The sequence below is a fragment of the Lithobates pipiens genome, unplaced genomic scaffold (genome assembly GCF_037356315.1).
Source record: "Lithobates pipiens isolate NorthernLeopardFrog02 unplaced genomic scaffold, aLitPip1_a1.2 Scaffold_16, whole genome shotgun sequence".
Lineage (NCBI taxonomy): Eukaryota > Metazoa > Chordata > Amphibia > Anura > Ranidae > Lithobates > Lithobates pipiens.
Genome location: NW_027507748.1, coordinates 431,503,323 through 431,529,242, shown reverse-complemented (window position 1 = coordinate 431,529,242; position 25,920 = coordinate 431,503,323). Strand labels below are relative to the sequence as shown.

Genomic DNA, 25,920 nt, shown 5'->3' with positions numbered 1-25,920 from the left:
TAAATGACTACCATACAGATAGTCTCTCCAAGCGATAGGGGAAAAATTCAGGTCTCCCCCACAACCTATATCGGCTTCTACACTTGAAGAAATAACTGTTTCGCTCATGAGACAAAAGCAGAAAAGGCTTCCATAGTGTAGTAATTTATACAAGATTTAATAAAATAAAAGAATTGCGCATACAAGATAAAACATCTTCAAGCAGAGTATTGGTAAACAAATAGTCTCGGAATTTGCGGCGTCTCCACAGGCTTCCATCTGCCTACCAACTAAGTCCCATCAATCTCCGGATATCAAATGTAATGACATCACCGCCACAGGCTCCTCTCTACGCGTTTCATCACAATAGGACATCTTGGGGATTGGCCAGTGGCGCTGTCATTACGAATGAACTTTATATAGTCACACGGCGCCATCTTGAGTACTGGCAGCTCTATGTGTGGAGATAGACACATGGAAAGCACACCATTTTAACTGATGGCATCCTATGTGAATGATTGGGACATAAAAAAAGTATTACTGCCATCTTGTGGCCAAAAAGGATATCCAAACTGAGCTGATGTTACGTAGCAGAGGGGGAACGAAAGAATATTGGATGTATATTGGACGTAGTAAGAGAGCCTTACGTGTCCGTTTGTTTGAGCATATAGGGAATATAAAGCGTGGTTTTAGTAAGCACAATTTATCTAGCCATTATGCTAAATATCACAATAAAAAATTGAAAAGGACATTATTTGTAGCCTTGGATAAACTCCAACCTCACTGGAGGGGTACAAATAAAATTAGAGCCATCTCTAGAATGGAAACCAAATGGATTTTTATTATGCAATCTTACATACCCCATGGTCTCAATGTCGAATGGGACATTAATTGTTTTATTAATAATTCATAATATAATTACAACATTTTTTTTCCTCCTCTTCATTTGGATTTGATGGATTTTTTATATTATAATTTTTACTTAATATTTTTGAGTTTAATATTATGATTGTAAACACGGTGTGCTACGTACCATCAGCTCAGTTTGTATATCCTTTTTGGCCACAAGATGGCAGTAATACAATTTTTTGCATCCCATTTGTACGCCATACCGGGAGGCAACACCCCTCCCCAGGTCTGGTCTTCTCCTCTGTCTCGTAGTGTCTCCTTCCCCCAGCCAGACAAGATGGTGTCCTTTCCTATCTTTTATGCTGAGGGCAGCTGGTCTGTGTAGTTTTGTCCCCATAGGAAGTGATTTGGCTGTTTGTGTTAGGGACTACATGTGCCACAATCCTTTGCTTCAGCAGCTCTGGCTGATGATAAGGCTGATGGTAAGGGAGCAGAGTGAGCAGCTCTGTGTGTCTCTCCTCACTGCACAGTGAGAGAAGGAGAGGGAGAGGGAAATACTCCCGCAGTAGCTGACAAGCTTCTCTCCCTCATGAGAGTCTGTGTTTGTGTCAGTCCTGGTTGTGGCCAGAGGGAAATGCAGGCCCATGGGCACCCGCTACACACATATTGCTATTGGGCCTGCTGTCCCTCCATCCCTCTTTCTTTCTTTTCTTTCTTTTCTTTCTTTCTTTTCTTTTTTTCTTTCTCCATCCCTCTTTCTCTGTCCGTCTTTCTCTCTCCCTCCGTCCCTCTTTCTCTCTCCCTCCGTCCCTCTTTCCCTCCATCCCTCTTTCCCTCTCCCTCCGTCCTTCTTTCTCTCTCCCTCCAACCTTCTTTCATCTCAGACTCGATTTAACCATAAGCCCCTATAAGCCACGCTCAATATTTAGCATAGTTTAAACCACATCTGATGTAAAGGAGGACTCTGATGGGGACATCTTATGTAAAGGAAGACTCTGGTGGTAAAATCTGATGTAAAGGGGGACACTGATGGGGACATCTAATGTAAAGGAGGACTCTGATGGGGACACCGGATGTAAAGGGGGACTCTGGTGAGGACATCTGATGTAAAGAGGCACTCTGATGAGGACACCTGATTTATAGGGGGATGATGATGGGGACACCTGTTGTAAAGGGGGGCATCTGCTGTAAGGGGGGACTCTGATGGGGACATCTGATGGAAAGGGGGACTCTGATGGGGACATCTGTTGTAAAGGGGGACTCTGATGGGGATGTCTGATGTAAAGGGGGACTCTGATGGGGATGTCTGATGTAAAGGGGGACTCTGATGGGGACACCTGACATAAAGAGGGACTTTGATGAAGAAACGTGATTTATAGGGGGACTCTGATTGGGACACCTGATGTATAGGAGGACTCTGATGATGACACCTGATGTATAGGGGGATGCTGATGGGAACACCTGTTGTAAAGGGGGACTCTGATTGGGACACCTCATGTAAAAAGGGACTCTGATTGGGACATCTGATGTAAAAGGGGGCTCTGATGAGGACACCTTATGCTAAGTGGTTTTATTTTATTTTACTTGAAATGTGGATGTGATAGGCCTACTGTGACGGGCACAGTGAGGCTGCATATGATGGGCACAGTTTTATCTAGCAGTAATGATACATAATCACCTGATAAATGGTGATATATACACACCCACATTACTAATAGTTTAACTTTTCAGTTTGTTTGCAAACCCCCGACCCCCCCCCCAAAAATTTTTTGGAGCACCACTGATTGCTATTAAACGAAAATGAATCAGGTTAGGGTGCTTTTGCGGTATTTATGCACTGCCAATGTAAAATGTCACTGAAACTGTCTGTGAAGATCACACTGTTCTGTAACACAAAGGAGTTTTTTTTTAAATTTGTTTCAATGTTGCCCCCAATGCCTTGCAAAGGTTCCCTCTTCTGGCTGTATAGTATTTTTTTTTTGCAGTGTCTCCTATGGTTGCACCTAACTTCCCATGCCTTTTTTGACAGTAGTTAGCCTATTAGCATTATAATGACCAGGATCTATTAACAGAATTTGCTTCTATAGATTTCAATGGTTCGAGTTCAATTCATTTTTATCAGGATTGACCATGTACTTGTCAAAACAAATTCCAGCAGATTTTCCCACCTATAAATAATATATGCAAAAGTAACTTCAAAAACATTTTTGGTACCTTTTTATTAGGAATTGTAAAGTCACAAGCATACAATATAATAACTTATATATACAAAATGAAAACATAAACAATTCTATTCTGTAGTACTCGTGCAATTCCATTTGAGTTCATTATATTATGGATGCATACAAGGGATCAGGATTTGTAATCGGTGAATGCAACATTTCCACAGCCTGGTAATTGCTCACTACATTTTAATCTCATCCTTCCAAAAGATGTGATCATTGTCTATCACATTTATATGTCCATATCAGTAAATAGTCTACGAGCTGTCATACTCTGTCACTCCTACACAGTAATACATAGCAATGACTCACAAGTCATCTTTCAGTGAACTGAAGCTGATTATTTGCAGTGCATTACTATACCTGGCACACTCACATTGCTCTTTGCATTGTCTTACTGCATACGCTTTCGTAATTGGCTAATTGCAGAGTTCACTTATGAAATTGTGCAGATACCAAATTGTTGCTTTTCCCACACATTCATGGATGAGGAGTCTTAAAAAAGTTCCTGCACTTTTATATTTTTGTTGGAAACACTGAGGGCGGGAGGAGTAATAATTGGTTGTGTGGCAAGCCAGCTGACATTGCAGTTTAGTATGAGTGATGTAATTTGCTTTTGAAATTCTTAATAAAATAAGCTAAAGTGCAGCAACTTTTTGAAGAACCCTTGTATATTGAGAAGAATTTGATATTTGATTACACACACACACACACACACACACACACACACACACACACACACACACACACACACACACACACACACACACACACACACACACTTTGGAATCTCATGCATTCTAAGAAGCAGGAAAGTCTCTCTCCTTTTGCTACATTCCCTATAATCCCCAAGATACATGAGGTGTGATTCCTTCACCCAAGTCCCCAAGATATGTAAGAATCCTGGGTGTGTTTCCACCTGTCAGACAAAAACAACCTAATATGTTGGGGTGCTAAAAGGAACTGCAACTCAAAGCTGACAATCCGCCCATCTCTGTAGTTTCAGGTATAGGCCGATGGAGCTTGTCAATGCTTCACACTTTGAATGAACAAACAAGTCAGCTGCACTCCAATGGCAGATTTATTATTCCAGGACTAGATCACATAAGTTTCAGCCCAGACCAAGCCATACTCTAACATGTTTCACCAAAAAAAGGCCCAATCATAAGGTTTAATGATCCATGAATAAGCCCTTTTTGGGTGAAACACAGTTTATTGAATGTTGATATTATTAGATTATGGCTGACATGTTTGTGCAACTTAAAATATCAGGTTGGGGGGGGGGGGGGGGCTCACCTTTTTAAAGTAGCTTATAACCAAAAATGTGCTGATGTACATTGGTAACTTAATTAATTTTTCCATTTTTACAACATTTCATTCATATTCTCCTCACTGCACTTGTCCTTCATTCCAGCATGTTGTACAGAACCTGCAACTGCTACTGTTGGGATCAATTTACACTACAATTTCTGCATTTTTGGATACATTTCTGCATACATGTTTTTGAAGCATTTTTATGCATTCTGGTAAATTTTTTTCCCCCTTTTTTTTTCTCATCCCAGTTTAGAACATCTTTCCAATGCATTTCCAATGCATTTTTGATGTGTTTTGCCATACTGCAGAAGAGTTCCATACAGAAAAAATGCAGCATGTTCTACTTTTGATGGCCGCACTAGAACTCACTTCACTGGTTTGAACTATGGCCTCTGGAATACATGGAAGTATTGTTCATTTGCTATGCAGATTAAAAATGCACTGAACTGCATTTGGTGTGACCAAGATCTTAATGGAAAGGTTATTGCTGAATAAAGATTTTTTCCACTCTGCTGCTTTCTAAGGTCATTAGAACATGACACAAAATGGATGTCTTTGGCAACATTCATGGGTTAAATCTGCACTGACTTTTCTTTGTGCAAGGATGCTTAATGTACAACATATAATAGATATCCTAAGCCTAAACTAGGAGGAAATTAATGATAAAATAAAATAACATAGCTCCCAACTGTCCCTGATTTCAATGGCCTGTCCCTGATTTGTAAAAGTCCCTCTGTCCCTCTTTACTCCTCATTTGTCCCTCATTTTGGTCTGATCTATACATTTGTATATAACATGCACTTTTTATCTTTCAAAAAGTGTTTCCCAGTGCTAAACTATTCATCCAATTACTAATTTGCTGCATTTGCTAATTTCAAAAGCCAATATAAAGAAATAGTAGTGGTAAAAAAAAAGCACATGTGGGTTTAACTAATATTTTTTTGTATAATTCTTCTTTAAAGGGAGTGGCAGGGGGCGTGTCCTATGTCTACATACTTTTGCTAATAGGTGTCCCTCTTTCCCATCTCAAAAAGTTGGGAGGTATGAAATAATGCAGTTTAGAGAATAGAATGAATGTTTATGCACTACACAATGAGCATTTACTGTGCACAGCACATGCATCCTGAACCCCATTTTGTGAAAACCTGTCCTGTGTGTTTAATCATCGTATAAGGCCTTTGATAATCATGTTTATCAAGCTAAGAAGAGACAGTTGATCGTTAAAATATTGTTTTGTACATTCAAGAAATGTTACTGCAATTTTTATACAGGTCCAAGGAAACACATTTCTCTTTCACTCCACAAAACATTCTCAGTGAGACTCTACGTACGTTGAAATCATTAATTTGAATAGCATCCCTCCAAGTAGCTTATACTCACCTTCCCTTTTGCTTCTCCTCTGCTCAGTTCAGCTGCCAGAAGTAATGAACAATATTTAGAACTTGTGGGTACATGGCACATGTGATTCAATGCTCTAGCTGCCAGGTGACAGCATTAGTGCATGGTAATTGGCTATTCAGAAACTAAGGAATGGGGAGAAAGGAAGTCCTTAGACCTCTGTATGCTTCGTGTCATGCTTTGCAAGCTACATGGTACTCCCTCTATTTATTACCAGTGGAAGCTAGGGAAGGCATGTAAGGCTGAAAGGGCTGGTGTTAAAGTGAATCCTACTGCTTTGGCCTGCATAAACTGTACTGTAAGGCATGTATATACACTGTGGCAATGTTATGCTCCATGCTGGGATTTGGAGGCTACAGAGTTGAGAAAGGAAAGGTATGTGAGGCCGAAAGGACTTTTGTTAAAGTGAATCTATTGATCTGTCCTCTACGGACTCCAATGTCAGACATATATATGCACTAGGACAATTTTTTTTTTAAGTTTTACACTTCTTAAACTGTTTGCTACCTTCAGATCCTGGCAGTCAGCTGTTTTAGGAAGGCTTAAAAGGTAGAAATAAATATTTTTTGGAATGTACTGAGTGCTCTCTTCAGATGTCCTTTGGATACTCCTGAATTGGGTTGCACCTCAACATACTTTTCATTAGATATTTGTAGTTAATAGAACAAAAAGTAATTTTCACATGTTTTTTTCATTACTGAAATATGTGTTGCAGAAGAATACGTTAGTTTGTTTTAAACTGTTGTATTCCATAGAAAACCAGTAAACGTTGAGAATTCGGAGAGAAAGTAGCCCTTCTGGTCACAGGTTCATATACAAAAGGTATGCAATGAACAGTGGTATGTAACAGTACTTAATGAGCCATTATCCTCATGTGTGGTTCACCATTAGAAAAGTCTGTTGATTTCTAAAATACTTCTAAAAGTCTTATCATCCTTCTTGGTGCTACATAGTTTCCTTGCACTGTTTTGATCCATAGTGTCCAGCCAAACATGGGCATTGTAGCTTATCCAAAAGGAAAGATACATAGTCCAGGTATTAAGATATATGTCTCACTGCAATTCATACATTTTCTGTGTTTGGCACTGTAGGTGTTGTGACTATTGGTGTAGATTGTGCCCACTCCACAATATCCGCACAAAGGGACTCCACAGCGTCTAGTCTTTCAATCTGTACTAATTTGGTTAACAGGTCTGGGATGCTGTACCCTGCAGTACTAATCCGATCAAAAAGCTGAAGTCCATCTGTCATTCCTCCAATTTCATCCCTTTTTAGACCAAAACTTTCGGCAAGGTGACGCCATGTTTTCACTATTGCTTTTTCTGTATTGTAAGTTGAGCTAAGCATCCTGCTTGTCTTTTCTAAGCAATCAAAAGGAAGTTCTGTTGGGCTTAAACCTAAAGATAAAAGAAAAAATATTGATAAGTTATACAGTAAATTTGGTGTTCTAATCAGAATTGTGATATGGATTTAGAATCAGAAGAAAAGACACACATGTAGCCCAAGGAATAGCAAATACTTACAAATGCAAATAAACTTCCCTGATCAAATCTAAAAGCAAAACTGATGCACAAACCATCATGTACACTTGGCCATTTGACTAGTAGATCCTGATTATTTGGCTTGAATGATGGCCAGTTAGTTTCCTCAAAGGTTTGATTATATTCACACAATACAATGAGGGGAAAAAAGTTTTGATCCCCTGCTGATTTTGTACATTTGGCCACTGAAAAATAAATAATCGGTCTATAATTTTAATGGTAGGTATATTTTAACAGTCAGAGATAGAATAACAACAAAAATATCCAGAAAAATGCATTTAAAAAAAGTTATAAATTGATTTGCATTTTAATGAGTGAAATAAGTACTTGATCCCCTATCAATCAGCAAGATTTCTGACTTCTAGATGTCTTCTATACAGGTAACGAGCTGAGATTAGGAGCACTCTCTTAAAGGGAGTGCTCCTAATCTCAGTTTATTACCTGTATAAAAGACAACTGTCCACAAAAGCAAATTAATCAATCAGATTCCAATGTCTCCACCATGGCTAAGACCAAAGAGCTGTCCAAGGATGTCAGGAACAAGACTGCAGACCTACACAAGGCTGGAATAGGCTACAAGACCATCATCAAGCAGCTTGGTGAGGGTGTGACAACATTTTGTAATCAGAAAAAAAAGAGAAACCAGGTCGGGCAGCAATTTGTCAGAGCACCTCATCCCAAGTTTGTCAAATGAAGAAAGAAGAGGGGCCGGGCGGGATTATTGTGGTGCTATAGAATCAATTTAAAAGGGAGATGCCTCCCTCAAAGGGGGAGGGCAAGGGCAGAGAGACTATATAGTATAAAATTAGAAAAAAGCTTTATTAGACATAGTAATAAAAAACAATAATAAAAGTAAATTCAAAATTTTGAAATTACAGATACCAGTACCAATACAATGATTAGGGATACACTATCCACATTTCGTCAATTAATTCAAATCGAGAAATTCTTGGCTGTTCTGATGGAGTCCCAACATGTTTCGCCTAAACAAAGGCTTCTTCAGGGGAGCCAGTAATTGACATAAGATGGTTGTAAAACAGAAAAAGATTCACTGTAAATAAAATACAACAAAATTTGTGAATTAGGTCTAAAAATAGAGTGCAGCCCAAACTCTGAATGCTCACACAATTATCAGAGAAATACTAATAAGCTTCGAGAGCCTTATGCATTAAAATGAGTACTATGCCTACCTATCTCCAACCAAGAGCCCCGCCAGCACGATTAAATAGGGACGCCTTTAAAGCATGAAGAGCGGACCAATAGAGAAATCCCCAGATAGTGGCTGCAGGAGATAAATGGAACAGATAAATGCCCACTATCGTTAGAATTCATAGGGCCAAATGGACTCCCATTGTCAAATTACCATACTAGAGGAAATAACGGTGTGGTTTAAATTTAGAGGACAATGTCCTCTAACTTTAAACCACACCGTTATTTCCTCTAGTATGGTAATTTGACAATGGGAGTCCATTTGGCCCTATGAATTCTAACGATAGTGGGCATTTGTCTGTTCCATTTATCTCCTGCAGCCACTATCTGGGGATTTCTCTATTGGTCCGCTCTTCATGCTTTAAAGGCGTCCCTATTTAATCGTGCTGGCGGGGCTCTTGGTTGGAGATAGGTAGGCATAGTACTCATTTTAATGCATAAGGCTCTCGAAGCTTATTAGTATTTCTCTGATATTTGTGTGAGCATTCAGAGTTTGGGCTGCACTCTATTTTTAGACCTAATTCACAAATTTTGTTGTATTTTATTTACAGTGAATCTTTTTCTGTTTTACAACCATCTTATGTCAATTACTGGCTCCCCTGAAGAAGCCTTTGTTTTGGCGAAACATGTTGGGACTCCATCAGAACAGCCAAGAATTTCTCGATTTGAATTAATTGACGAAATGTGGATAGTGTATCCCTAATCATTGTATTGGTACTGGTATCTGTAATTTCAAAATTTTGAATTTACTTTTATTATTGTTTTTTATTACTATGTCTAATAAAGCTTTTTTCTAATTTTATACTATATAGTCTCTCTGCCCTTGAACTCCCCCTTTGAGGGAGGCATCTCCCTTTTAAATTGATTCTATAGCACCGCAATAATCCCGCCCGGCCCCTCTTCTTTCAACATTTTGTAATGATTCACAAACGGAAGAAATACAAAATAACTGTCAATCTCAGTATGCAAATTCTCACCTTGTGGCGTTTCATGAGAAAAGTGAAGTATCAGCCCAGAACTTATCAGCCCAGAACTACACTGGAGAATCTTGTCAATGACATCAAGGCAGCTAGGACCATAGTCACCAAGAAAACAAATGGTAACACACTACACTGTGAAGGAATGAAATCCTGCAGTGCCCACAAGCCCCCCCTGCTCAAGAAAGCACATGCACAGGCCCATCTGAATAATTCAGGAGAACTGGGTGAAAGTGTTGAGCTCAGATGAGACGAATATTGAGCTCTTTGGCATAAACTCAAGTCGTCATGTTTGGGGGAGGAGGAATGCTGCCTATGACCCCAAGAAAACCATCCCTACCATCAAACATGGAGGTTGAAACATTATACTTTGGGGGTGTTTTTCTGCTAAGGGGACAGGACAACTTCACTGCATTAAAGTGACGATGGATGGGGCCATGTTCCTTCAAATCTTGGGTGAGAACCTTCTTCCCTCAGCCAGGGCAATGAAAATGGGTCATAAATGGGTATTCCAGCATGCCAATGACCCAAAACACATGACCAAGGCAACAAAGAAGTAGCTCAAGAAGAGGCACATTAAGGTCCTGGCCTAGCCAGTCTCCAGACCTTAATTCCATAGAAAATATGTAATGGGAGCTTAAGGTTTGAGTTACCAAACATCAGCCCTGAAACCTTAATGACTTGGAGAGGATCTGCAAAGAGGAGTGGGACAAATTCCCTCCTGAGATGTGTGCAAACCTGGTAGCCAACTACAAGAAACATCTGACCTCTGTGATTGCCAACAAGGGTTTTGCTACCAAATACTAAGTCATATTTTGCGAAGGGGTCAAATACTTTTTACTCATTAAAATGCAAATCAATTTATAACTTTTTGGAAATCCCTTTTTCTGAATTTTTTTTTATTATTCTGTCTCTCGCTGTTAACATAAACCTACCATTAACATTATAGTCTGATCCTTTCTGTCAGTGGGCAAATGTACAAAATCAGCAGGGGATCAAATACTTTTTCCCCCCTCACTGTAGGTATAAGAAGCATCACTGACCAACAATGTCAAATGGCTTTTATCTTTGTCGCTCCATAACTGCTCATAATGTTTGAAATGATATATTGTTATTGTCAATACAAAGCAAACATTTTTGGCAGTTAAGTAAAAAAGGGCCAAAATAAGGGATAAAAGTTGAGGATTTCTAAGCTCAACTGAAATCTATCACCTTTTCTCTTTCTAGCCTTGTACTCTTATATTTTATCTTTTGTAAGGGAACTTTGTTTGAATTAGCCCTTTGATCTTTTAGGAAATGTACTTCCTAAAATCCCACTCCAGTGCTCCATGCTGGAAAAGATAAGTAATATCCACCCCTCTCATCATAAAAGTCCTCATGTAGACACTTGGTGCTAAGGAAGAGAGGAGTTGTCTGACCAAGTCAGTTAAATTACAAAATGCAGTGGGAGGCATGATTAAACTTTGGTGCCTATTGGACAGAACAATCATACTTAGACACACTGTACATCTGCTGTAACAGGAAAAATGAGGTAGAACTATGAACATGGAGGTTAATACATTGTTTAACTGGTTGAAAATCAATTTCTGTGACTTCAGTTTATCTTTGAATTCACAGTACTTTATACTTTGAATACTCACCTTCTGCAACATTGCATACATTTGCATAGAGGTCTAAAATCTTTTTCCTTCGACTTTGAATCTGAGGGAAAAAAAAATATTTTCATAAATTGACTGACCCAGACTGTATGTTTTCATAATCATTGGTTCTTCCAAAATCCAAAACTATCTATATTCAGAAAGTTACACATTAATAATTTGTACTATAGATTGTAATTTGTTTTTCAGTATAAGCAACTTAATGATAAAAACCATGCTGTTACAAATGACTAGTAGTATTTTTTTTCCTGCTTAAAGCATATGAAAACCCTCACCTTGTAAAACACGGCATTCAGATTATATTAGGAATACAAGGCAAACTGTTTGTTTTGTTTTTCTTCTTTTTTTTTTTTTATACGTGGTCATACGGCCTCTGTTTTTAGCTGCATAAGGGGCTGAGGAATGGAAACTGTGGGGGTGTGGGGCATGTCAGTAGGAGGCAGAGAAACAGCAGCACACTAATCTTCCCTTGTAAAGAGCTCCACAAGGGGAAATGTCAGCAAGAGGCAGAAAACAAAAGGACACAGATCTTCCCTGTAAAGAGCTGTACAGAAGTCTGACCACTGGAATACATGCAAGCTGTGCTCCCAGGTACAAATGCAAACAAAAAACTGACCATGCTTAGATGGATGTGCTTCCATTCCCTGGTATGGTCAGTTTCAAATAGGAAAGCAGGAGGACTTTAAGGACCACTAGCTATTTCAGACAAAGGAAGCAATGCAAAGAAAACTGGATATTTTTTAATACAAGTACATGTACAACAAGACCCATATCAGAAATATAAAATGTTGGGGTAAGATACACTTTAAGGCTGGCTACACACCCCTGTGGGCACAGTAACACTCACTAAGCCCCATGTTACATGTGCAGGGTAATGCATGGCATATGTGTCTTGCAGTGAATTACCATACATTCTGAACTGCACCCCAATGCAAATATACAGTAACCAAAAATGCCCCTATGAATGCTCTAGGTCACATGTCTCATTCACAAGGCCCGGGGGCAGAATCCAGCCCTCAAGGTCATTTCATGTGACCCTCGCACCTCTCCTGCAGCTGCGGTAACCCCCTCATTGTTGCCTTCACCTTGTCTCAAAAAATAAATAAAAAATATACAGTACAAGGGACATTTCTCACCTTGTGCTGTTTTGTCTTCCTTTCACCAAAATCTTCCTCCTCCGCTGCCCCACCTTCCCCGCTGCTTTAATCTTCAGATATGATAGGGGTTAATAGAACTAAAGGACTGTAAGCCCTTGTACACACGGTCGGATATTCCGATGGAAAATGTCCGATCGGACCGTGTTGTTGGATAATCCGACCGTGTGTGGGCTCCATTGGACTGTTTCCGTCGGAATATCCGACCGCCAAAGTTTGAGAGCTGGGCTATAAAATTTTCCAACAGCATGATCCGATTGGACTTTGTCCGATCGTTTGTAGAGAATTCTGATCGGACAAAGTGCCACGTATGCTCAGATCAAATTACGACACCAAAGCTATTGGCTACTAGCCGCAACGTAGTCCCGTCACAAGGCACGAACGTCATCACGTTCCGAATGATCGGATTTTCCGACAACTGTGTCCAACCGTGTGTATGCAACACCAGTTTCGGACAAAATCCGTTGGAAAAAATACAATGGATTTTGTTGTCGGAATGTCCGACCGTGTGTACAAGGGCTTAGAGGTTTCTCATTAAGAGTGCCTGATTATGCCTGTCCTTTTATCAACCAGCTGCTTCATTCATAGAAGTTGTTAGTACAGTTTCCATGAATGAAACATGATCTATGAATTGAACGGGCAGAGCTAACATATCATCCGCTTGTCCTTTATTCATTGATTTCTGTAATATCTTCAATGGTAATGATGCCCACTTGTTAAACAAATAATTGGTTATGGCAACGGTGTGACCCAGATTTGATTTTCCAAACTGAGCTTCTAAGTTTGACATTCCTTTAGACGTGAGCCCTCATCAGTTCGGTTACTTGGCTTATAGTTTGCTCTTTCTCTCACTGCCCCTGCCTTGGCCACAACTTTCATTTTTTCCTTTCCTCACATTTTTTCCCTTTTCAGCTTTCTTATTACTCATTAGCCTTCCTTTGCTGTGCTCCTTTCTGTCATAATACCTCTTTCCTTCATCAGTTCTACCCCTGGCTTACAGTCGCATTCATATTATAAAATTGAGGACTGATGGGCCCAGAAAACATTTTGGGTAAATGTCTTAGCAGCTTATCCCATGTTTTCAGTTTATTCTTTATGCTTTTAGTTATTTTTATATATACAACTCACTGAGCACACTAACATCCTGTGAGCTGTAGATCAAAAAATAATTTTGAAGATTTGTCGAGACCTTAACATTTTTTCAAGGGTTCCTTGAGCATAAAAAGGTTGAGAACGGCTGCTGTAAAAAAAGGAATAGAGTGCAACATTATCTTATGCGTTTCTGTCTTTGAAACACACTGGAGGCCAATACCAGAGCAATTCATACAGTGCCTTGCAAAAGTGTTCACCCCCCTTGGTTTTTACCTATTTTGTTACATTACAGCCTTTGGTTCAATGTTTTTTTTTTAAAATGAATTATATGTGATGGATCAGAACATAAAAGTCTAAGTTGATGAAGTAAAATTAGAAAAAATATATACATAAAACTATTTTTCTGAAATAAAAAACTGATAATTGGCATGTGCATATATATATTGACCCCCTTTGTCATGAAGCCCACAAAAAGCTCTGGTGCAACCAATTACCTTCAGAAGTTACATAATTAGGGAAATGATGTCCACTTGTGTGCAATCTAAGTGTCACATGATCTGTCATTACATATACACACCTTTTTGAAAGGCCCCAGAGGCTGCAACACCTAAGCAAGAGGCACCACTAACCAAACACTGCCATGAAGACCAAGGTACTCTCCAAACAAGTAAGGAACAATGTTGTTGAGAAGTACAAGTCAGGGTTAGGTTATAAAAAATATCCAAATCTTTGATGATCCCTAGGAGCACCATCAATCTATCATAACCAAATGGAAAGAACATGGCACAACAGCAAACCTGCCAAGAGATGGTCACACACCAGAACGCATGGATGGAAGAAAGGCATTAATCAGAGAGGCAGCACAGAGACCTAAGGTATCCCTGGAGGAGCTGCAGAGTTCCACAGCTGATACTGGGGTATCTGTACATAGGACAACAATAAGCCATATGCTCCATAGAGTTGGGCTTCATGGCGAAAAAACTAAATGGCACATTTTGAGTTTGCGAAAAGGCACGTAGGAGACTCCCAAAATGTATGGAGGAAGATGTTCTGGTCTGATGAGGCTAAAATTGAACTTTTTGGCCATTAAAGAAAATGCAATGTCTGGTGCAAACCCAACACATCACATCACCCAAAGAACACCATCCCCACAGTAAAACATGGTGGTGGCAGCATCATGCTGTGGGGATGTTTTTCAGCAGTCAGGATTGGGAAACTGGTCAGAGTTGAGGGAAAGATGGATGGTGCTAAATACAGGGATATTCTTGAGCAAAACCCATACCACTCTGTGTGTGATTTAAGGGTAGGATGGAGGTTCTCCTTCCAGCAGGACAATGACTCCAAACACACTGCTAAAGCAACACGTGAGTAGTTTAAGGAGAAACATGTAAATGTGTTGGAATGGCCTAGCCAAAGCCCAGACCTCAATCTAATAGAAAATCTGTGGTTAGTCTTAAAGATTGCTGTTCACAAGCGCAAACCATTCAACTTGAAGGAGCTGAAGCAGTTTTGCAAAGAGGAATGGGCAAAATTCCCAGTGGTAAGATGTGGCAAGCTCATAGAGACTTATCCAAAGTGACTTGGAGCTGTGATAGCCGCAAAAGGTGGCTCTACAAAGCATTGCATTATTATTTTGTCCTATTTGTTGTTTACTTCACAATCTTCAAAGTTGTGGGCATGTCCTGTAAATTAAATGATGCAAATACTCAAACAATCCATGGTAATTCCAGGTTGCGAGGCAACAAAACATGAAAAATGCCAAGGGGGTGAATACTTTTGCAAGGCACTGTATGTACTTTTTTGTACCGTCTGAAATGTTTTTGTTCTGAAATTACGCAATAAGGAACCTACGAAAACAAATTGAGGGCCAATAATTAAGCATTAAACACTATCTTCTTTCTCATGCAAGGTTTGGTAGCAATACCATTTCAAACGTTCAGTACAAGTAACTAATTGTTACAATAAGAATTTACTCTGCTTAGGAAAACAAGGCATCTGTGCAGGGTTTTGAGTGTTATGGGTTTGGGCAATTTCCAGTTGTGATGTATCAACAAGGAGGATTGTTCTATCCTGGATATTCATGGTAATGACACTTAAATTCAATTAGGCTAAATAGTTTACAAGTCAGTGGTTGGGATACTTCTGGGTAAGCTAAGTGCCAACAATGCAACTGCTTACAGCGGGCATAAATGAGACAAAATATTTGAAGGAGTGCTATGGTCACAGCATACACTTTCTTTTTACAACATCCATATTGTAATAGCAACACAAACAATAGTAATTTTTGACAATCCAATATACTGTAAGCTTACATAAAAAATCCAATTTCATGTTATGATTGCTGCCTGTCTGCTCTTTCCACAACTTACTGGATTCACTGCATGATTTGCAGCTTTTTCTCTGCTGTTTTGCTTTCAATTTCTAAGGACTACATATCCCATGGTACCTTGTTACCTGCAACCTGTGATTCCTATACTGACTGTACCTCCTGACACTCCTCCTCTCAGCACCTCTGTAGTTCAGAAGGCAGGCTCTATGAAATCTCTGATCTATGGATTTCCAGTAAATTTCATGGGAAGGAACAGAAAAATATACATCATATTATTGTCACACAATTCTACAAGGCTGTACTATTCTAAAAAGAAACAAGAAACATCATTGTCACAGTTTAAATTTGAGCTAATAAGTTAAAATGTATCTATGGCATAGCTCCCAACTGTCCCTGAGGCACTGTCCGTGATTTGGAGCAATGTCCCTCTCTGTCCCTCTTTACTCCTCATGTGTCCCTCATTTTGGTCTGATCCATATAGTTGTATATAAAATGCACTTTTTAGCTTTCAAAAAGTGTTTCCCAGTGCTAAACCTTTTATCCAATTTCTAAATTGCTGCATTTGTACATTTTAAAAGCCAATATAAAGGAATAGTAGTGGTGAAAAAAAGCCCTTGTGGATTTAATTAACCTTTTTTTCTTGTTAATTCTCCTTTAGGGGGTGTGACAGGGGGCGTGTCCTATGCATACATACATTTGTTAGCAGGTGTCCCTCATTCCCATTTCAAAATGTTGGGAGGTATGTATATGGTCAAAATCTAAAATGATATATTCATTTTCACATTGTATTTCAATTATTTCTAGCCTACTCCTATTAATCTGAACAATCTAGAAGTTTGTACACTTACTTTTGTGAAAATCCCCATGCATTTACTTCCTTGAACTCTGTCACACGTTTTCACTGTGCCCTATGAGTAGGCACTGGTGTGTCATAGCTTTCACAGAGCCTACCTTCTAAACTACAGAGATGCTGAGAGAAGGAGTTTCGGGAGGTGGGGTCAGTACAGGATCGTATCACTGCTTGCAGGCAGCAAGGTACCATGGGACATGTAGTCCTTAATAACTGAAAGTAAACAGCAGCATAATACATGGCGGTTTGTAGCTAAGTGGAAAAAATATTGTGTTTGTAGAGATTTTGTAAGTGGGACTCATAAGGCAAATGGTACCTTACCCCAGTCAGTTTGTTTGTAGTTGATTTGTCTCTTGCCAGGTGAACTAATGATAGGAGACAGAGATCAGGTGTTCCCTGTTTGTCAAGAGCTGCTTCTTCGTCACTGTCCATACTGCGGCTCAGAAGATGTTCATTCTCAGAGGAAGCATCATTTTCACTGGGAAAGGAAAGACAAACACCAATTATTACAATATATACACATTTATTATTATTATTATTCTACCGGATTTATATAGTGCCAACAGTTTGTGCAGTACTTTTTTTTTGTACAATTTAATACAGGTGGAATCAGAATACACGTAAATATACACAGAATAATATTGTTTAAAAAGTTCTACTTAAATTTGTACCTTAGTAAAAATGTTATTTTTTAAATATGATTTCTAAATAGTGTGTGAATGTATGTACTGTATATTTGTGTGCTTATGTATGTGTATGTGTATATATATATATATATGTGTGTGTGTGTATCTATACTGCATATTATATACAGTAGCTCACAAAAGTGAGTACACCCCTCACATTTTTATAAATATTTTATTATATCTTTTCATGTGACAACACTGAAGAAATGACACTTTGCTACAATGTAAAGTAGTGAGCGTACAGCTAGTATAATGTCCCGTACACACAATCCAAAAATCGTACGAAAAATGCCGCGTTTAAATTGATCGTACAATAATCGGATCATTAGTACAGAGCTTTCGAGAGCCAATCAGGACAATTCATCCGATATTATTCTATCAGACATGCACAGAATTTTTTTTCGTATGGTGCCAGATCGTACGATTTTCGTTTGATCAGTACAGCTGTCATTCGAAAATGCAATACAAATGCATTACAACACATTATATCACTTACGAATTTTTATTCTGTCATACGAGAATTTTCGTGACTTTAGTAAATTCATCAGCTTCGACGTAAGATTAGCATGCAAAAGAAAAAACGCACGATGATTCGTCCGATAATCTCATTGTGTGTACTGGGCATAACAGTGTAAATTTGCTGTCCCCTCAAAATAACTCAACATACAGCCATTAATGTCTAAACTGCTGTTATACAAGCTGTACACTTACTACTTTATATTGTAGCAAAGTGTAATTTCTTCAGTGTTGTCACATGAAAAAATATAATAAAATATTTACAAACATGTGAGGGGTGTACTCACTTTTATCAGATACTGTATATATTTATTGTACCTTTTGTACAATAAATGCTGAAAGCACAGAGGGTCAGGAGAACAATACAAAAAGACATAGAAACATGATCTGTTCTTTGCAGAGTATACCTCTTCTCTGTCTTTGTTTGCTTTTCTGAAAGTTTTTCAAATTCATCCTTTTCAGGGTAGATGACAACATTTTCACCTGTAAAATAAGTCATTCTTCTTTTAAAACAGATACCCCTGAATAAAAAGGTAAATCAGTGAAAGAAAGAAATTTGTCCATTACAATATTATTTATAAGTAAAGTCACAGTGTTTTTTTTTTGTAGGTTTTGAATTTTAGGGCTTACTTTGTTTCTGTCCCTGTAGAGATGATAGATTATCTGGTTTGCAATATTTTAAAATAATGCAAATTAAATGTAAATGTATATTTTTGCACTGCTGTTGCCGCGTAAGTGGAAGGAAATCAGCATGCACGTATATCTTAATGAGTTTTTTTGTGAGACCTCAGAAGAAAGCTACATAGACTCAGGATTAATCACATACTCTGGCAGTCTTATACTTATACTTACTTACAATCTTATACTCATACTTGCCCAGTTTCGAATTTGTGAATTATAGAACATCTTCCCCCCATGTTATAAAAATCAGGTGGAGGTATATATGCTCCACAATAAATACATTACAGTAAGTAAGGGTTATCACTGTAGGAAAAGAAGAGTCTTACACTTGGTTCACACTGCCATGACTTGTCGTGTGATTTGAGAGTTTTATGTCGCATGACAAGTTGCACCCCATTAACTGCAATTCTAATCAATGGGACTCAAGTCACAGTGGCCTAGAGGTGTATGCACTATTTTGGGGGGACTTCATCACAACTTGCAATGCCTTCTGTTAATGAAGTCGCAAGAAAACTGCAATGAAGTTTTGCAGGATGTCGGCTGTCAAAGTTACGTGACTTTGAAGCTGCATAGATGTGAACCGGCACTGACTAGCAGGATCGCCAAGTGAAAACAAAAAGAACTAAATCAAAAGCCAAATACAGCCACCAAGGAAGAGTGAGCTGCAATTTATTAGGCTTTATGTTTTTGTTTTTAAATATACTTTAAAAACCTACTCTCCCACTCTATGCTGGTAGTTACCTTTCCTGGTGTCCTTTATTACTCTGCCAAAGCCAAGCGAAAAAGCCCCAGCCTGGCCTGGTCAAAAGTTACATATGACTATGGACCACCATGGTCACCTAGTTACAGGGAAGGCCCTTAAGCTGGTCATAGATGGGACCAGCCAAATGTCGATCCATCTGTAGCCATTCCCACTTGAGAGAAGTTGATTTAACAATCGGCTTCTCTAGAATGAGAATGTTGGAAAATTTTCATTCAATCTGCCCATGCAGCCAGTCGGTCACAGTGCTGATCAGTATATTCTAACAGCAAAGGAGTCCCCACTGTCAAAATACACCAACACAGCGGACCTGTCACCTGACTTGTGTGGATCGGGGGATCCATCTATGGCCAGCTTTAGCCATGATTGCCACTGAGGCACTCACCAAAGCATACTGCATGCAGAAGTATCACATGCCGGCGCAGGGACCTATTGAATTAACTTGTTATATTTCCCTGAATGTTTATTGTAACATTCTATTTGGCAAAAATACATGTTATTCCAACATTTGGTTTCATGTCATTTATATCCATGCTAACCTGGGACATCTTTTTTCTCTTCCTGGTTATTGACTTGAGCTTCCACATTCTTTGCATGAATAGTGCAGCATGCTGAAAGGCAAATACATTTTAGTCACCAATTAGATCACATTCAAGTAAGTATCGTAATAGGGAGCTGCTTGAAGTACTTATAAGACTTTACCATGATTTTCAGACTGAAAAGGCACTGCTGCTGTTTACATATAGAAAAACTAATAAGAAAAATCAGGGAAATAAGTGCAGCTACTCCCCCCTTCCGAGTCACCCCTGTTCTCTGCCCCCTACCCACCTCCAAGCACCATTGCTTGGTTCCACCCCCTACCCACCTCCCAGTACTGCCTCTTTTAGAGAATACAGAAGTATCATTTTATGGTGCTAAGTAAATTGTATTGAATTTGTTAATGATAACAGGAAAAGCAGTAAAATAGATAGCCTGCAGCCAGCAACAAAAGACTCACCCCAACAACAATGGATCCCCAAAACAAAATACCACCTTAACAACAATGGACCCCTGGCAGCAACAACAGATCTCCCATAAGCATGACCCTCCATCAACAGTGGATCTCACATCCCAGCACCCCTTGTCATTTCATGCATTCAGTGCTGAAGGTGCTGGAGCTGTGCTCCCCCTGATTCCCACTGAAAAAAAGCCCTGAGAGAAATATAGAAGTTAAACTAAAAATTGGGCTTCTAAAAAGGTTTCCTAAGGAGTCCAGGGACAAAAGGACATTTCAATTTTTCTAAATCGAATTATTCTCAATACATAGGTCTACCAGTGCAGAAAAATGTAGAAAAACAAAACAAGAAATAAAACTAAAGCAGGAATGAAAGAAGAAAATGTTAATTTGTAGTGCACTTGATATTATAATGAAATATAGTTTCCATGACTTTGAAGATGAAACTTTTTACAGGTGTAATCAGACCAACTGCACCTTACAAATTAGAAATTTGGTTTACCACGAGTGCATAAGAAAAAGAAGGGTAGACTATAGATAAGAACAAATGAAGAAGTGACATATTAAGAACTAGACAATATCATACATAAAGATTAGCAGATGGAGAAATATGCAGAGAACATATAGAGAAAACTGATGAGGAGAAAAGTGCTATAACATGTATAAAGGGAAAGCATAATGCAGAAAAGATATTAGCAGGCCAAGGAAAGATTGTAGAGAAAGACGTGAAACGTTAAGGAACTGGAGACTGCAGAAGGAAAGTAAATATAGAGAAGAGAAACTAAATCTAGAAATAAGGGGGAAACATACCCCACAGGAAGCCTGTTTTTGTTGTTCTTTCTCCTTTGTGTGTTAAGCTATTCTGGTCACATTCATCTATTATACCCTACCTGGAGTTAGGGGTTGTTGTATAAAAGGAAGTGGACATTTTTCCATCTTGCTATGACTAAGAACAGCAGTGACTGAAACCCATCAACATAAAAGTTTGCCATGTTTCAATAAACATTAATAGGATTTATTTGATTGCTGGCCTTTTGGATCTTTGGAAAGACCTCACAGCTGAAGCAGCTAAAAGCTACAAAAAGATTATACTTTATAATAATAGATTATACTATACTATAGGGTACTTCATCTCTCCATCACCTACTGATATACAAAAATTTAGTTTTGAGTGGCCAGACCTTTAAAAATATCTCATACTCCAAGACATTTCTACAGTTTCTTATGAAGTGAGCATTTACTGCTTTCTGAACTAAAAAGGAATTGGTGGATGCTGTAATGCTCAACATTGTATATGTAAAACTAGGACAGTATGTTCCAGATGGTCCCGTTTAGCCTCATGTATGTGGTAAATGAAATGCACTTTGATGTCTAAGGAGTATATGACAAGGTCCAGAAAACCTTTAGTCAGCTCTAATTTCTATAGACAGGCAAGTCCCAGATTTAATTAGGGAGATATGCAATAATAATACAATAGAGCATTTTGCAGTGCACAATTAATTGTATCTATATAATGGTTTAAAAAATAAGTCTACAGTAGAACATAGTTATTAAACATAACAAAAATAGTGTGCACCAAAACTTCAATACAATGAAACTGCTTCATACTCTTCCTCAACCATAGGTTTATTGTAGAAAAAGGTATGTACGGATAAACAGACGTCAACAAGGGAACCTTGATGCGTTTCACACATGTCTAATTGTCAACCTATATGATTAAGCACTCTGTACGAAAAACATCAAGGTTCTTTGTTGATGTTGGGATAACCTGTGTATATCTTTTTCTACAATAAACCTAAGGTTCAACAAGAGAACAAAGCAGTTTCATTCTATTGGAGTTTTGCTGTACATGTAAGGACTAGGCAAGGTTTAAAAGGTGCAGTTTCTTGGGTTCCAGGGTATGTAGCCTGGCTTCACAGTAGCCGGCTATCTTGCGGCAGAAAATTATTTTGTGTTATATGCAGACTCCAATTTGGCATTGGAAAAAATGCATATTTATGATGTAATAAAAATGTTTGAATTCTGAATTAAATGATTTTCTTTTTTTGTATATACACTGATCAACTTGAATTTGTCATCTAAGGGTTTTGCAGTACCTTCTTAATTAGAATTTTTGGGCAACACTTTATCATTTAACAAAAATCATGCAGTCTTTACCTCTAGTTGGTTTGGTCTTGACAATATAGAACATGATGATAAGAACAATTGCAATGGCCATGATAAATATCGTAGACATGGCGATAATCAAAGCTGTGGCCAGGTGTCCTTGTCCAGGAACATCCACTAAGAAAAGAGATCAAGTTACTATCACATAAAAATTGTACATATTTCAAGATATTTTAATATTTATTAAAGGCTCATGCACAGAGCTCGTGGGAGGTTTAGAACATTATTGCTGATGTTTGTCAGCATTACTTGCAGTATGACACCATTTTTGTGGAGACTAGATACAGTGAATACATAAAACTGCATGAGAAAGCACAAGAACACACCTTGGTTTGGTCCACTAAAGTGCTGCATTGCATTGCTCATCAGGGCTTTGTAAGAGCTTATCCCATTAGGTTTATCTAAAGCAAAAACTTTTCTTTATTGGCTACAGTAGAGGAAGGATAAAAGCCCCAGTCTGTGTTTTATGTTCCATTGGGGATATATCACCTTACTTCTTGCCCTAGAAACACAACAGGAAATAGAAGGAAATCTCTCCAAAGTGGGGCAAAATCCCCTCTTAGACAGCTGTCACCAAAACAGGTGCCCCTGTTGGAAGATTACACTACATTTCCCATTTAGTGTGTGTCTCTCTAGCAGGATGTAAACCACAATAATAATTGAAAAGGGGTTTCAACACCTCCCTACCATATCCATGATTAAAAAGGTTTTGGCTTTGGATACACAAATACATTACTGATACATGAGAAATACAGAGGTTATGCAGCTGATTAAATGCAATTAAAGAACAACTAAAGGTTCCTGTGTCACAGTTTAAACAAGTCCCTAAGCCAGTTACGATGTGATGTACAAACCTACTAAAGTAAACAGAAAACCTCCTGTACCTTCTCTGACAGAACCAAATCCTCCTTCATTTGTGTCTCATATGTTCTCCCGCCAAGACGCTGTAGATCAAAGTGGGGGGATTTCAGCAACTGAGCCAACGCTGTCTATCCAGAAAGCAGTGGGTAGGAGTAGGTGTGCCTAGCTGCTGATTGAAAAGCTACAGATGTGTAAATCAGCAGCAGCAATGTTGATAGCCACAACCTACATACTTGTGAAAACTATGCTATGCATTCAGGAGCAGTGAAACATTGTTGCCAAGCCATCCTAGGAAGGTGTACTAGGTTGACTTCACTGAAATGCTCAGCAGGTATTTGTCTGACTTTAACTACTTGTATATGGGGCAATTTTTAAATTTTTTTCACACATTTTAAAATCTATATTTTGCTAGAAATTATTGTAAAAGTATATTTTTTTTTCTGAAAGCTGAGACCCTGGAGAATACAATGGTGACATATTGCACTTTCATAATAAAAATACACTAAAATTAATTCAAATAAATTTAAATGAAAACAGACACAATTTTATACCTAATTGTTTGGTAAAATACAAAAGATGGGGTTTCGGGGAGTAAATAGATACCAAACACATCAAGTCAAAATTATGCATGCCTATGTAATTGCAAAAGACTATGGTAACTAAAATTCTCTATAGACAATGCTTTAAAAGACCTTACATGTCATTAATTCAGAGTTAACCATGAATTATGGCTCTAGAAGTATTACTCTTGCGCTGATGTTCACAATTATGCCTCACATGTTTTGTGCAATTGAGATTTACATACATGTGCTCACCCTACTCTCGCTTTTTATACTGTATGGAGTGTGATGAAGGCTCTACAGTATACATGTTTTTAAAATTATTTTTATTTATTTTATAGAATTATTTTTTAAATGTATCATTTTAGTTTCAATGTATTGCCATTGGGGTCTATTAGACCCTCATTGTCTCCTCTGCCCTCAAGTAGCAGCTGTGAGTCTATTTTAACCACTTGTCTACCATGACGTTTATAAACATACCTTGGTAGACAAGTAAATAAAAGGAAATAAAGCTGGCTGTATGGAAAACTTTCATTGGCCAGTAGCTGCAGCCAGAATACAATGTCCCGGTGAGGAAGTGTGGGGGGAGGTGATTCCTCCATCCACCTCATTTTTTGTATGGATGGTGGTCTCAGCGGGGATCATCGGTAGTTTAAAAAAAAACGATTAGGTATGCACCTGAATGACCACAACATACAGGGATATACAATGTAATACTGACATATAATCACACACATAGGTTGGACTTGTGTCTTTTTTCAACCTCACCTACTATGTAACTAAGTAATTATCTGTTAAAAAGTTGCTTGCTTGGAGATCCTTTCAGTAACAGCATGTCATGCTGAATGCTGACAACGCTAAGCTCCTGCCTCACAATTTACAACAATTCATGCAATTCACAACAGCTTGCTGTGCACACTCCTTCAGTTGAACATTAGATTGCCTATCTAATAGACGGGATAGGCAACACAATGGCCAAATGAAGGAGTTCACATGGCAAGCATACAATTCTGTATGTGGCAGAATCACAGCCTTGCCTTACAGGCGATGCAAAAGTGAAACACAAGAAAGGTACATCAATGACTTAAAGGCATTGTAACTAGTTATTTTATATATATATATATATATATATATATATATATATATATATAAATATATAAATATAATATATATATAGTAGCTTACCGACCTTTATGCATTTTATACCAAAATACCTAATCGTTAGACCTTCTGATAAAGGGTTAGTTCACATTTACCAAAATAATTTTCTTTGCAGGGAAGGGGTACCTCTAGATAAAAACAAGCTCTGCAGCTTTGCCTTAATAATGCTCTTGCTATAAGTGTAAACACACTTTCCAAAGCTGGTTGAAAAACGCCCCCCATCCTGCCTCATTACTATGCTTTTACTAGGACACTTTCAGCTATTGCTGTTTTCAAACTCCATCACATGTAGGAGGGATTCAATGAAGGATTAGAAAATGGGTGCCACCTATTGTGGAATGCTCCCTCTAATTTGCAGAATGTGGCATGAGAATGCATGTCTCTCACCTTTGTGTGCATGTTGAAAGGGAGAAGTAGGGCTGGTGCCCAAAGTTTTTGCTGAACCACCTGGAGGATAATGTGCTGTTCCAATGCCTGCCATGGAAAAAAACACTGATCAGTTAACATGAAGTAACAGGTTAAAAAATATACGATTTGATTCCTCCTTCAATTGAAGTGGAATTGAAATCATTTACCCACTACCTGCAGCCAATTGAAAATTATTATATGCACTTTATATGTAGAAAAACATATTTTCTAACTGCCCAGACCCACCCACAGTCAAGCAGTCTTTATACCATATGACAACCCATCTCAATGCAGCCAGATCCTTTCTCATGCAACATAGAGAATAATTGTCAACTTTTCCCAAGAATGACTAATACACGTGGGATGTCCAGACCATGAGTATGTGTTTGGAGTTTAGAGACGGGTTTCAGAGAGATAGGTCTCCACACAATGTAGTTATTGCCTTAGCATGGGTAGAACAAAGCAGCAGGAAGATACAAATTTCTACATCTGAGGGTTTTATATTTTCTGCATTCTGAGGTCTATATAAACAATTTTCATGATGAGGGTAGGGAA

General features: G+C 38.4%; 1 protein-coding gene across 21 annotated transcripts in view; it reads right to left on the bottom strand.

Moving 5' to 3' along the window:
* Positions 1-3,018: 3,018 nt before the first annotated feature.
* Positions 3,019-25,920, bottom strand: part of EDAR (ectodysplasin A receptor) — a 163,038-nt gene continuing 140,136 nt past the window's right edge. For all 21 annotated transcript variants that reach the window (XM_077482587.1, XM_077482605.1, XM_077482599.1 and 18 more), the window contains 7 exons: positions 25,345-25,431; positions 22,367-22,492; positions 19,755-19,826; positions 18,182-18,257; positions 16,894-17,050; positions 11,130-11,190; positions 3,019-7,159 (listed from right to left, as the gene is read on the bottom strand). In XM_077482587.1, coding sequence (XP_077338713.1) covers positions 6,825-7,159; positions 11,130-11,190; positions 16,894-17,050; positions 18,182-18,257; positions 19,755-19,826; positions 22,367-22,492; positions 25,345-25,431 — 914 coding nt within the window. In that variant the 3' untranslated portion in view covers positions 3,019-6,824. The remainder of the gene's footprint in view (positions 7,160-11,129; positions 11,191-16,893; positions 17,051-18,181; positions 18,258-19,754; positions 19,827-22,366; positions 22,493-25,344; positions 25,432-25,920) is intronic.